The sequence below is a fragment of the Meleagris gallopavo genome, chromosome 6 (genome assembly GCF_905368555.1).
Source record: "Meleagris gallopavo chromosome 6, MGAL_WU_HG_1.1, whole genome shotgun sequence".
In the NCBI taxonomy this organism is placed as follows: domain Eukaryota; kingdom Metazoa; phylum Chordata; class Aves; order Galliformes; family Phasianidae; genus Meleagris; species Meleagris gallopavo.
Window position 1 is genome coordinate 46895559 of NC_139409.1, and position 14681 is coordinate 46910239.

At 40.7% G+C, this 14681-nt stretch overlaps 1 protein-coding gene across 6 annotated transcripts in view; it reads right to left on the reverse strand.

Moving 5' to 3' along the window:
* The window catches only part of BMPER (BMP binding endothelial regulator), a 145362-nt gene that overhangs the window by 100212 nt on the left and 30469 nt on the right, over window positions 1–14681 (reverse strand). For all 6 annotated transcript variants that reach the window (XR_014884015.1, XM_031554058.2, XM_085226613.1 and 3 more), the window contains 3 exons: window positions 11027–11109; window positions 10024–10114; window positions 9145–9227 (listed from right to left, as the gene is read on the reverse strand). Coding sequence is in view for 5 of the 6 variants with exons in the window: in XM_031554058.2 (XP_031409918.2) it covers window positions 9145–9227; window positions 10024–10114; window positions 11027–11109 (257 nt within the window). In the remaining variant the exon portion in view is untranslated. The remainder of the gene's footprint in view (window positions 1–9144; window positions 9228–10023; window positions 10115–11026; window positions 11110–14681) is intronic.

The following is a 14681-nucleotide window of genomic DNA, read 5'->3' on the forward strand; positions in this document are numbered from 1 at the left end:
GGAATTGCAGGGACCCAGGGGAATCTTAAAAACTACTTCAAAAACCAGAGAGCAGGGCAATTCTCAGTTGGCTGCTCAGAGTGCAAAGAGTGCATCAGCAACTGTGATTGCTAAGAATTGCTATTCAGATTCATCCAAGAGAAGAAAAGTTATGCTGCAACTAGGAGGAAGAGCACTGAACTGAGCACTGAAAAGCACAGGATCCTTAGGCTTCACATAAATTGCTTTATTTACAATATTTTTTTCCCAGCATGCTGAATATTTGGGTGCAGGGCTGAAGACAGCAAAAGAAACACTACCCTCATTGCTATGCTTTCAGAGCTGACACCAGCTCTGAATTTTTTTTTTCTCTGAAGAAAGATATTATTGGCAAGGGCACATTAGCTTCTGTCCTACACTCAAAAGAACTTCTGGTGCTGTGTTCTGGAGAAAGAAAAAAAGGGAAAAGAAAGCACACAAAGCATACAAGCTACTCAAATGCTTTTGGGTTCAGATGCCTCAAACATCAGATCTGAATCTTCTGAAAACCCAGACTTTGTGCTTTATATTGCATTGGCTCTGACACACAAGTACAGTTAATAAAGACATTTCCATTTCAATTATTTTAGCACACAATATCACATAATGCTCCTATTAAAAAAAAAACAAAAAGCAAACAAACAAACAAAAAAACCCTCTACTTTCTGTGGAAAATGTCAGTGCTTCATTCAAAGCTTCTGGCATAGAGCTATAAACTCGTTTTTTCATTGAAACTTGGGCCTGTCAGGTTTATGGTGTTCTAGTCATGTTTGGGATGGAAGTTAAGGCAGTGTGGGAGTGGGGCTTCCTGGAAGAGACTTAGACATTCAGGCAACATCTATCACCAGGGTTAGAGAACATTTTTAAGCTTCCGGGGTTAGAAAACTTTTTTAAGGTCCCATCTTTCATATTTAAGCACCTACAGTGGAAGATGAGGGCTTAAGCCCTGCTGTGATTCCCACCTCAAGTTGCTCACAAGCATTTCTGCATGTTTCCTTCAGATTGATTGCCAAAGATATTACGTTAGTTTGGCTCCTGATCAAAATTAACTTCTGACAGGTTAAAGGCAGAATAAGTAAATCACTGTTGTGCCTCAAAGCATTTTTTTTTATTTTCTGTTTCCTACACCTATATTGATAGTCTGACTACACCACTTCTCAGCCTAAGAAGATGAGTTATATAAAGTTTCAGACTCACACAGTCCTGAAAATCAAATTTTCTGGCTATCATTTTCCTCTCCTCCACAATCCCATGCATTTATCTCTTGTCATTAAATAGGAAAGAAAATAATTTGTTTGTTAGCATTTTAAAAGTTAATAGAATCCAAAGGGCTTTGACTAGTCTTTCCATACGACTGCTTTCTTAAATCACAGCACATCCCAGCTGGAGAATAGTTGTAACAAGAAGGTTGGAAACTTGCTCTCTTAACAACATTTAAAACTTCCAGGGAAGAAAGCAAGAAGTCAGTGGAAGGATACAATGGAAAGAGCCAAAAGGAGAATTTAGGCAGACTGATAATTGAGACAGAATCCGGCAATCACGATCAACAGCAAATCAAACAAACTACATTTTATGTCTTCTACAAGAGACATTAAAAATGTCAGTGGCTACAGCACAAATGAACAAATACGGTACTCAAAGTGCTACAGATATCGTATTTGGGGATATCTGGGAAGGGACATTTTGGGAGGGATATGTGAAGCCCTACATGTAACAGTGTATTGTCTCCAATCCTACTTTATTTTTTTCCCCCCTTATTAATCAGAAAAAAAGAGGAGAGTGGTAGGTGTTGTTCAGTTAATTAAACTCTCTTGTATAAATTCATTTAGCACTATTGTACCTACTAAAACCTCTTGTCTTGGGACTCAGAGGGATGTGTGCAAGTTTAAAATCATTAGCTATTGTTACCTGATAACAGCCCCCAAACTTGTGACATCCAAGTTGATTTAAACTGAAAGGGTGACAAACACAAAAGCTAAGCGCTCCCCTTCAGCCTTTCCCTCATTGTAATGCCAGGCAGAAGAGACTTGGACTCTTCATAAAATGTTTGGCAAACAAATGCCCCGTTAATTGACGAGCTATTGCTTTTACTGCTTCCTACCACAACTTGTGGGAATCTCTTAGACCCAAATCAATTTTGCACACAAGCGTTCCCACGAGATGCCACACGCATACCCCCATTCGAAGCCGCTTACAAGAAGTGCTGTAGCAGGCTTGCATAAAATCTTTGTGCAATCTTCCGAAACCACGTGCGACCCTTTCATCCCCTGCTGGCCAGAAGGTTTTTGTTTGTTTGCTTATTCTAACCAGGTTCTTTGTTTTCTGCTGTCTTACTGCCGTGCTTTCGCTAAATGACAGTTTCTTGCCCTTGCAAGGAGTGAGTTATAGCAGAGATGTTTGCAGACTTCATTGCAGCCCTATGCCAATAAAAAATAGTCGCCTCAACAGAGACTGCTTGTTAACAGCTCTCTGTTATTGTTAAAGCTCTGTGTACTTAATTCTTTGCCAATAGGAACAATCGATCTCAGCCTGTTAATTAGGAAAAGTTTAACAAGACAGGGAACAGACACCTGACAGTGTAAGCTCTCTGTTCCTTTGCTCTCCAGGGCTACAGCAACCTACCCTCAACGTGTAAGCTTCTTTTATCACCATTTAAAAGTGGTCAACTTATTTTTCTTTCTTTATACACCTTAGTAATGCAACGTGCACCCTGCTGTATGCATTCATGTCATTTAAACGATAAGTCCTGTACTCTTTTCTCTGTACTGCAACAGCAGTCATGCATGCAGGGCACAGTCAGGAGGGGATGTTAACTAGCATTTACTTAGGCTCCCCAGGTACTTAGGAAGTTTAAAGTCTTTCACATCTTCTAGTATCCCTTAATTCATTAATTATTGCAATACCATGTTGGGTCATCAAACTCCAAAGACAATTTCTGTCTAAATTTAAACAAGTCATGCCTGAGGAAATGAGAGTTTTTTTTCTCACAATTCCTCAGTCTTTCCACTCTTCAGATGGACAATATCCCCCTTGAAATCTGCCAAATCACCCATTTATCTTTCTTTACATTCTTCCACACTTTCTTCTCATAGGGATGGGAACTGTGCCCTTCAGACTTAAAACACAGTGGACGTTGATTAAAGATCACAGATGCAATCTCAGAAACAATATGAACTAGGTAATGTGACCTATGTGAAATGATGGAGGAAAGGGAGAACAGCTGGAAGCAAAGTCAAAGCAGCACGAAGCTTGCTGAAGTGTGGAAGGTGCATTTGAACTGATCTCTGATGGGCAGGAGGGGCAAACTATGTCTTTGAGGAAGGAAGGGATATGAGAAAGATGTGATCTTTCTTAGACCTGCTGTCTTTAGAGAGTCACCTGGATCTTTAGGAAGCTGCTCATTACCTCTGCTCTCCTGGAAATAAGACTTAATTGGGCGTGGGCTCTTGCAGCACAGAAAGAGTGATTCAATCCACACCAAAATTAAAAGCGTGACAAAGGAACAGTACAGGAACAGACTTAGCTGGGAGCATATAGGAATCAGGTGAGTTAGAAAGATCTCCAGGTGGAAGAGATGTAGGATGACATTCAGATATCCACTGAGAGAGGAAATCTGACCGTGGAGATTCAAAGTGCCTGTGAAAGCAAATCATTTATACAGAATAATTACACTGAATTGTGAGCTAGTCTAGGGCATACTTGTCTTTCAGAAAAAACTGTTATTAATTTTATTTTTAAATTTATATCATGACTGTTATTTAAACTTTTTTTTAAGTTCTTATTGAACACACTTTCAAATCAAGAAAAGATTGTAGATGGTTATATAGCTCCTTCACTGGAAGAAAAAAAAAGAAAAAAAGAATAAAATACTCAGTGTTTTCCAATCAATATTTAAAGAAATTGCCCAAAGTTTGGACAATTTCCTTGGATTTTCACTTTGTTGCTTCCAAAGTTAATGGGATTTAATATTTCAGACATAGTGCATGTAGTGTATAAATCTCCAAGGATGCAGATATAGTTTTCTAAGTTTGAAGAAAATCAGATAAAGAACAAATAACTGGACAGTGCTATATGTCTGTGTCACAGTATTTTTCTTGTTGAAGTTCAGTGCATAGCCAGGTCCATACCCTTCTACATCTACCTGCACAGCCATACTTTTACACCTAGCTGGATGGTTATGTTTTGGCTATGTTATGTTTTGGTTATGTTATGGCTAGAAAACCAATCCTTCAGGACTTGCAAAAAATCTGGAAGTGGGGGGGCTTTCAGAGAAACACAGAACATCACTCCATATCCCTTTTCTGAATGCTTACTGCTCTCCACTTTCATCCACATATAAGACAAATACTTCTTACATCACTAACTTTGAGCAAATAAACCCTATTCTTACGAAAAGATCTACTCTACTTTTTCATCCTGACTAAAACTCAGTCTCTATCTCATTGACTTCAAAGAGGGGCAGAAAGCATCTGCTGTAATTTGGAACTGAATCAAAGCATGTCAAGTACATGGAAATTCAGAAAGATGGGCATTTGGCACTGCAGTGAGAATGGATATTTTAATTTGGACTTAATTTGCACTGCCAGCCTTCACTGCCATACACGTAACTGTGCACTCCCCATGTTTAATTACAAGATTCCCTGTAGACTGGAGTTGTTGTGGGAACATACTTCAGCAGCTCCCAATATTTGTTAAAGTAAATCTTTTAATGCAGTATCAGGGTGCTCCATCACCGATCTGACTGCAGGGGTGGAATCCATCCCAGCTATCTTCAGCCATCTCAGGGGCTGTGGGAGCCACAAAGGCTCCCCCTATAGTTACTAGAGAAAGATAGGCATCTGCAAGGGTAATCCATCCTACCTCTCTCCCTATCAGCTGAAGAGGAGCCCAGATAAGTAGTTCAGACTAGACACATTTTTTCTAAATGTCTGGAGCTAGACAAGAATTCCACCCTCAATGTTCAAAATACAAGCATATGTAGTTTCTCCTTATTTATCGCCATTGCAACGTCTGTTACTCATTGATTTAGGAACAGATTTCTTGGTGTGATTTCCTTTTCTTTGTGCAAAACTTTCATTATGCACTTTTTGCACTCTAACACTCGGGAACATAAACAACAAGACATTTCCTGCACAGACCCACAAGTACACCTGCAGACCAGCAGTGGTGTGCACATTGAGTCCCCCTGCGCAGGAGCAAAAAAGCCCTTGATGTACACACAAACACAGAGCTGAGGCCGCTTTTAAATTCAGTTCTCCAAACCCCCATGCTCTGCTTTCATCCCTTTAAGTTTCACTTGCTTTGCAACATTTCAGGAGAGCAGCCGTGAGGACAGCCCTACAGTATGCATCCTGCTGGACAGATGGACGGCACAACCTATCCCGTTTCCAATCCAGCTGGTAATACATGCATCCCTCAGCCATTCCAGCAATGCCATAACCTAGCCTGCGATTGTTCCCCAAATGCAACAAGCCACTGCTCGCAGCTGGGGCTTCAGGGGAAGACCAGCCTTCAGCGGAGACGTCTCCATAGCACAGCATGCTCTCAGCATGGCAGCCCCTCGTATGGCTGCATGCCTCACATGCCCGAACGCACAGCGCCCATGGTCTGGGTAACGGCAGTGTGAGACCGTGCCTGTGGTCAGAGCAGCTAGTTATGAGTTTGGATACTACCATTAAGAGATATGCTTCTCCATAGTTACCACTCCCAAGGTCATTTTCCTGCCGAGCCTCCTCTCCTACCTCTCTCTCTCTCTCTCTCTCTCTCCGGTCCTCTTGCTATTGTTTTTTATTTTTTCAAATGTGCTACGTCAAAAGAGAAAATGAAAACATTTGAGATAATCGTAGTCTGACTATTTCAGCGCAGGCTGTAAGAAAGGAAACATGAAGCCAAGTGCTCTCACCGTGCAAGCAGAAGCACACTCTCAGACTCAAAAAAGTAGTATCTGAGAAATAACACTTGATTAAAGCAGTCAGTCCTTCACTTAAGTAGGTGCTTATGGAAGGGAAAATATTCAGGCTCTCTCTAGACCACTCTACTGGCCTATCAAGAAAAGCAGGACCAGGCTAGACAGATGAATTACTGAGAGACAGCTGGGTTTCAGCCGACCAGAGGAGATCCCTATTATCCTGTCCACCTTTCTTACACAAATGCATCTCCCCAGAGAAACTGAGTCATTAAAAGCCGGCCCATTCACTCCTGACAGGCAATATGCATTGAGTGAGAGGTGATACATTTTCATTTTCAGCAAGAAATCTTAGTCACCCTAAGGAGTAGATCGCTCAGGAAAGTGGTAATGGTATACGGAGCCTTTCATCCCTGCCTCACCCCTGTGAGGGCAGCCTGGCTTGGTAGCAACCCAAAAGTTATTAGCTAATGGGTTGTTTCAATCATCTACATGAAATGAGCCCAGTGAATTTGGTCTGGATCTCAGTAGACAATAACAAGGACCACAAGTGGTGATAAACAGAAACTGCACTAACAAGTTGATAGCATAGCAGGCAAGGATTGAAGGAAGTGCATGTCGCATCCTTTATGGCCAGGGGCTTGCAAGGAGACAGAGCTCCCCAAGCTCTAATGCCCTGCTTTGTCTTGATTTGCACAGAAAATGCACATTAAAAACAACAAAAAAACCCATCTTAACGGCCACTTCACATTCCTTGGGAGCTCAATAGTGTCTATTAGGCACTGCTTTGAGCTGAAAACACCACAGACTTGAACAACCAAAGAGCTTTATGAAGACTGGGCTCTGCAATCCTGAATTTCTGGCATGTGTAGAGTGTTGAGCACATCATTTTGCAACTGTAAAATTTCCTTTTATAAGTAATAAATCCATTACAATGAGTGATTAAGTGTGGAACAGCCCTATGTTTCTCTAGAAATACAAACCACAGCCATCCCTCCTTGCTTTCTTCCTGTTTAATGCTGCCTCCAGTCCCCAAGGACAATGATGCCCTTTGTAGCCCAGAATAGTTCACTATTAGAAAAGTTCATTCCTAAGCAAAACCCAGAATTCATGCTTGAGTGAGTGTTTTGCACCATCACCATCCCAGAAATAACTTGACAGCAATTTGTGTCACTTCCTCCATTACACTCCCACAATATATTCACTAAATAGTTACAACTGCAAAGCATCGCAGAAGAAATCTAATTTGGGGCAAGGAACTGCCTTTAATCTTTTAAACACTGCACAAGTTAAAGCACATCACACTCAAGCCTGTTCCCATCGTATCACAGGAGTAGATTGGTATCTGCATATCCAGCAACTGCTTAGATAAGAGATTCACTGGAAACTCATTCCCAAAAGAATATGGATGCAAAGCAGGCAGTAAACAGCTACTGCAGCCTGAGGATGCTTCTGTTAACTTGCTTCCAATTTAAATTATGTAAGAACTAACATGGGCCCAAATTCTGCAGGAAATGGGCAAGAGGTACTAAAAAAAGGAACTAGAGAGAGAGAATTCAGGAGTGGCATACACACAGGCACTTTTCTTTTGCTGTCTATAAGATTCAGCCTTAGAGTTGGACATTTTATACACATATAATTACCATCCCAAATCATCACACTGCCCTTCTCAGAAGGGATCATTACGTCTCTTGCTTCAGGCTTTAAACCTCTTACTATCAGTAGCTGATTTGTTTCCTTCTCTAGTGTACCTGGGACTGGTTACTGTCAAGGAAAGGCCCTGAGGTCTGACCCTGTATGCCTATATTTCTTTATCTTTTCTCCTCCGAGATATCCCACTCCCCCACTGTGCTCTTTGAGGCACAGCTGCTTTTGCTATTTAGGGAATAAAGGAAAGTCGATCGAGGAGATACTGGCACATTAACAACTGGGTAATATGCACTATCCATCTAGAATTTAGGAAAAAACAATGCACAGCCCCAAAAGACTAAAGCCTGTCTCCACAGACTTCTTAACCACTCAGATCTGCCTTCACCAAGGAAAGCTGCAGTGTAAAACTGCTGCCTCACCTCTGCAGCTGAAGAGCAAAGGGACCTGAAGAGAATGCAGGGAGCTATGCCCCTCTGCTCAGGACAGCAGGCAGGCAGCAGAGTCAGGGGTGTAGATCACCATTGACAAGGGTGACAACATATTTTCATTATTACAGGAGAAAACTTGGGGGAAAAAAAAAAAAAAACTAACAAAAAAATACCAACCCCAAGCTGCCCAAATCTCCTCAGGAGCAGCGATGATTTAGTGTATGTTAATTCCACAGATTAGAAGGAATTTTGTTTCTTCAAAAGTTCTCTGCAGTCTCTTCATTAAATGTGTGTATAAATACATATTTATTTTTTAATTCTATCAGTCTCCCCTGCCCCCCAGCCCCCTTTTTTTTTTTATTTTACTGATGCAGGAGAGCCACGTCTAGTACTGAGAAAACTTTGTGACATTCCACTGAAAAGTAAAGTTCCCCAATCTTGCATTTTCTGCTGATAGCCAGCCCATCATTTGCAACAAAAGCAGCGATTTGAGCTTTGCATTTTACTGGTCTCACAGATCACACCAGTGAAGTCAAAGTTATCTACCCCAGCTATACAGCATTATCTTTTAACTTAATGGAAGTGAAAGAGAAGCCTGTGCTCATTACCCAGAGGATGCAATTATTACTTCCTCTCGATATTGTTGCTAGTCAAGGATGAAATCCAGGATATGACCTTTTCATTAAGCGTCAAGTCAAAATCCACCTGGGACAGCCTAGGGAGGCTACCCTCATCTTTTCACTCAGTAATTCAGAGCCAAAGCCCTTGTTGCAGAAAGAAATCCTTGTGAAGGATCAGCATTTACTAGATGTTTCCTTAAACTGATCAATAGATGAAACCCAAAAAGCCTTTTCTCTCCTGCATGATCCCACTGCAAAAAAAAAACATCACTAATTTTCTGCCTCAACCCACTCCAAAATATCATGCTCTATCTGCACACAGTGTGTGGTCACGAAAAAGGTGATAAACTGTGAATATCAGTGATATAATGTATTAGCACAGGAAAAAAATTTCAACAGATATCTTAACTCCAAGAGAAGAGTAACTCTGAATTCCTTATATTGTTTTGTTTTGTTATGACAATAATAACATGCCTTTCAAAGTTCATACAGGGAGACACAGTGCCAAAAGGCAAATACTTACAACACAAGAGCACTTGGTGCATTTATTTCCTTCAGGCCTAAATTCTTCTCCTTCATTGTAATGCCTCCCTTCAAATATACAACCTGGAAAACAGTATTTGAATAAGTTTAGCTCAGGATAGCACACTGCCTTTTTACTGCAACACTCCCTTTCACAGGACAATATGAAAAGTAAATCATACATCCTCTCTGGGACAAATCACTCCAGAAGCCCTTACAAAGGCCTTGAGAATCCCAAAATATAGTTTTGGGGAAAGCATTCTTCTACAGCAGACAAATCTGTACCAATGAAGTTGAGGCTAAATGAAGTCTTCCATTTAAAAGCAGCTTTGAAACATTTTCATAAATTGTTTACTTTTTCTCATTGCTTGTTCTTAGTCCCTGAGTTCATGTTAAATATTGGCAGATATTTAAAAAATTAGTGTAATAAACCCATTATATCACAACAGAAGCTGCACTTGCCTATAAGATTTCTATTCAAATCAAATTAGCAATAAAACCAGGTTAATTTGCCACTGCTTCACAAAGGCAATACATTCACGTCATCTTTCAAAAAAACAAACTTTCTTTTAGGATTACTCTTATATTTCCTCTCCAATCAAAATTCTGATCATCAGCCAGGAAAAAAACAGCTGACTGACTCTCTGAAAATATTGTAAAGACATGCAGCCATTGCCAGAGGCTACATGTTCTCTACTAAAAATATTAAGCATTCTCTTGTGTCATGTAGCTTCTTACATGAGCCAGTGGCCCATATTTAGGTAACTAGTAAAGTTTAAAACGAGAGTTCAATCAACCTCCCAGGTTAATACTTGTTACCATTACAAAAAACAGCTGCATGCACATGCACGGAGCAGCATCTCCCCATGGAATATCTCACCTGGACACACGGGGCAACACATCCCCACAACTTTGGATGGGTTTTTGCAATGAACAACACACTGTACCTCCGACTCTATTATCACTCCCTCCTGCAAAAGAGCAGATCATACATGTTCATTGTTACTGTTGTGGTTGCTTTAAGAAGCTAACATTCACAGTTATTAACAGTACAGTTACAGCAAAGGGCAAAATGGTGTGGAGAGGTGGGTGTCAAAGGCTGTCCCTGCTGCCTGGTATCAGGATGCAGGTTAATCCGCAGCCAAAAGATTCACTTGAGTCTCCCTGACTCCAGACGCAGGATTTGCCTTAAAATGCATCAGGTAAGAAAGGAAGCACCTTTTCAGGAGAAGGAATCCTGCTTTATCAGGCATCCTTAGCCTTAGCAATCTGCCATGCAGCTTTAGTGGAACCAGACACAAGGTATTCTTCCCCTCTCCCCTCAGAGGAAAAAGACTTAGCAGATAAAAGCATCTTGTTTTGTAGAGGTGAGATGCTTGTCTTTGATGCTTCTCCTGATAAGTATTAGTAAATTAACATTTCCTGTACTACTCGTTCAAGGAGTCAAAGTCCATTTCAACAAACCTGGGGGTGAGGATCTGTGTATAACTGTGGGTTTCTCCTGAAGGGCATTTCCAGGTATGTGGACAACATTCACACAAAAGCACTGAATTACTAAAACAGTAATTTGTATTTCAGAAAACACCTAATGTGCTGAGAAAAGAGGAATTATTTCAAGGTCAAGACGGAAAGAAATGGCACAGCCAAGCACTACTCTTTCAGCATCGTTTGGGTCTCAGAGTACTCAGCTCATGTACAACCCACAATTCTGGATGTCTAGTTACAGTGGGTCACTTCTGAATAGATTTCAGCTGCTTTAAATGCAAAGTCCTTATTGCGCTTTAAGTATAAAATATTTTGGCTTATTGGAACTGGATAAAAAAGGTTCTGACCTTATGGAAAAGCTCATGACTCAATCAGTGTGGTACTTATGACATGCTTACCTGGCACTGGTATGTAATACAGGGATTGCTAGGGAGGTGCCATCTCATAGAGCTGTTGTATGTCTTTCCTCCAAAACTGCAGTCTGGAGGGAGAGACAGAAGCACACGTCAGTCCAGCTGAATGCAGCAATTCCTGGAAGACTGCTGCTGAGGCTCATAAAGCAGCATCCTTAATGTGCCCTGTTCCCTGCCTGGGGTTACTAGAAGATGCAGAGCTGAGAGCTGACGAGCAGGATTGTGCCATGTCAGGTCTGGCAGTCTGGCAGCAGCCCCCTGGATGTCTGCTCCTGATGCTCAACTGGCCAGGCTGCTTATAAACTGTAACCATTCCAAATAAACCAAAATCAGCAGCAATTTGCTTAAAAATGTGTGTTGCTGATAATTCAATGGCCTGTTCACGAGCAGCCTGTACTCTCCCCCTGCACCACAGGAGAGAGAATGAGAGAAGAGCCAAAAATGTCAGTCATACTGTCTGTCCCCATCCATTACCAAATCCCCCAGGAAAGCTCTTCAGACAGTGCAGCTCAGAATGGATGCAATGACATTGGCGGCACTCCCTCTTCTTTTTGCCTTTCCACTTTTGTGACATGAGACCAACATCCATGTAAACTAAAAGCCATCAGGCTCTCCATGTGGGTGGTGAGTAGGAACATTCTGGAGCCCCACAGGGTTTAGCTTTGTCTGACTTTCTGTGTGACACTGCAACTTCATTAACAGCAAAGAGGTTGGTTCACCCACAGACAGGTTCTGTGCACATTTTTTTAATGCAAAATGAAGTTTTGTTGAAGCCTTTTGGAAAAAAAAAACTCATTTTCGATTCGAAATCCTACTAGTTTCCTTCTCACTCTTATTTACTGTTCTCTGGTATTTTGCAAAAGGAAAAAAAAAAAAAAAAAAAGAGAGAAAAAAGAATAAAATAAAATAGCAGACTTATTAAGTGGAAACAAAGTATTTGTTAAGAAAAAGTTTGTTTATCAGTGTAAAATTGTACCAATGAAAAATTAATTAGTTGGAGAGACAAAGTGAATCTGATCAAAAATTTTAAAAGCAGCACATAACCCAATTCCTACAGAAAAAAATGCCCATTTTCCTTTTATTGCTACAAGGGTTTTTTCTTAGTCTACTTTATTGAAAATAGGCTTGATCAAAGAGCCCAACAAACAAACAGAAGTCCTGACTGGACTGTGACAGTCCAGACACAGAATCATCAAGCACAAAAATAAGATCAGTCAAATGATGCCACAGAGCCTTATACCTACCCACACCTCAGCAAATATTCTACCAGTCACTGTCTGATGTGCAGGGTGCCCTGTCCTGAATTGCTTTGGGCTACATTTTGTACCCTTCTGAAAACAAAGACAAGTTATCAGGCCTACACCAGTAGATCTTCTACCCCAGTGTTCAAGAAAACTTTAGGGTAACGGCTCTGAATGGCTGAGGAGCTTAAAATACCAGCAAAATTATTTTGTATCCAAACCAAAATTGAAAGGAAACCTGGTGTATGAAGATTATTTACAAACTCATTGACTACCTCTAGTTAAGATCTTAAATGGAAGAAGACTTGTACTGCAGTATTTGCAGCATTCAAAAGCTCTTCTGTGCTAAGATCAAAAGAAGAGAATTCTGAAGGTGATTGGGCAATTTCACTAGCTTAAGTTGAAACCAGTACGTTTTTAAAAGAGTGGATCAGCAGTCTTAAGAACTGTCTGTGATAACTCAATCCTTGACAAATACTGAAATACAGCTCTCGATCTCACTTTTTTCTCCCCAGTAGCAAAGCACCTACAGAGTGTTTTGAATAATCAAGTGTTTACATTTTCAGTATATTAATAGAGCTCTGTATGAGAACTCATACTTGGAAGTCAATGTCAAATGGGGAACTTGAAGTCCTATACATTTCTTAAGCATTATAAAGTCCCATTCTGAAAAATACCATTTTTATATTGATATTTGTACCAAAAAAAAAACAACAAACCACCACGATATGTACAGTATTTTGTCATTATCCTACTGCCCAGCGCAAACCCTGACAAAAGCAAAGCATTTTAGCAGCCTCTATTTGCAGAAAACATGCCATACTGGGATTCTGAGTGCAATTCAAGGAAGTTTAAATACATGCCTGCCCTCTAAGCACTCAAAATGGAACAAGTTGTGCTGCTGAACATCCACGCATGTGTTTTATCATATAGGTCTGGACTCTTCAGCGCCGTGCACAGCGATAGCCCAGCTTGGAACCCACTTTTGACTGCAAAATAACTCGCATATTTGCTCACCATCATGTTTTTTAATGTAAAGTGTTTCCTCTGTAAGAAAGTTAATGACCCTGAGCTAATCTGTGCATGCAGAAGTGCAAATTAAACTGAAATTTTCAGTTTAAGGATTAGTCTGGCCAAAATCACAAAGGCAGTGCAGCTATCCAAGAAGCACCAGCAATTGTCTCTGCATAAAGCAGCAAGATGGGAGCCAAGCTCTCACCATCCGTCAGCCACGTACTCTGGTGACACAAGGGGTTTGTTGTCAGCACTTGTTGACAGCACAACAAATGTTACTATGGCAGGGAAAGCTTGCAGGTAGCGAAAGTAAAATTTTGAAAGAGAAACCAGACTGGGTAGGTCTTAAGAAGAGCTAGAGGTATGGAGACTGCTTCCAAACATTGGCACAGGCCAGAAGGTTGAATGAAACATTTAGAGCAGCATCACGCAAACACCAAAGCTATGCCCACCATCCCTTCTTCAAATTGGAAAGAAAACAAAGCCTACATATCAGCCAGTTTTTGTGATCCTTACTTTTGGTGAACAAATCTCTCATTTGACATCTGAAACCTGGATTTTCCTAAGCCACTTAATGACAGCATGGAAGTCTACGAGCCTCATTCAAATTCAGCTAGGTGAAACCTTCCTGCTCTAATGTGCCAACTTGATTTAGCCATCCTACTCACCCATGGTTAAAGGTCCACCACCATACTTGGTTGGTAAAGCAGCAGTCACTGGATGATTCCTGTTCAGAGACCCCAGTGGAGGTGCTGATGCCTGTTTCTACAACAGAGTATGTCCTAACATACTTCAAGTTTCTAAAAGCCATTTAAATTCCCTTTGGAAATATTATTACATTAAGTTACTGTCTCCATTCTCCATTTGAAAGGGAGAGTGGGAGAAAATAATAAATCAAGAAAGACCAGTGCCTAGCACAATCACTGAATGCTAAGCACTTACTTCAGACTGAACGCACACTTAAAACTGTTGGAAGAAAGAACTAAAGAGAAGGTTTTCAGGAGAGGAACCCCAAAAGCTCATGAGAAGAGATTCCAGTTAGTCCACTGTGAGCTGGTAATTTTATTCTCATGACTTACAACCCACCTTTAGGATTCTACATACAGGAGAACATTAAATATCACTGGTCTGTATCAATTTTAATGGAGCTAATGTGTTTCATGTCAGTCAAGAAGTGTGACCTAATTTTTTAGTCTTTCCTGCTTCTTTCTTTAGGAACAGCTGGTGTTTTATTAATGTAATATATTAACTTTAAGTCAGTTGTAGGTTTTGTTCCTATTACCACCTTCAATCCAAGTAGTTCAGATAAGTCCTAGATAAACATGCAAGCTGAAGGTTGCTTATCTGAACCAAACCAAACCACCAAACACTTTGAAGTTGCTCAA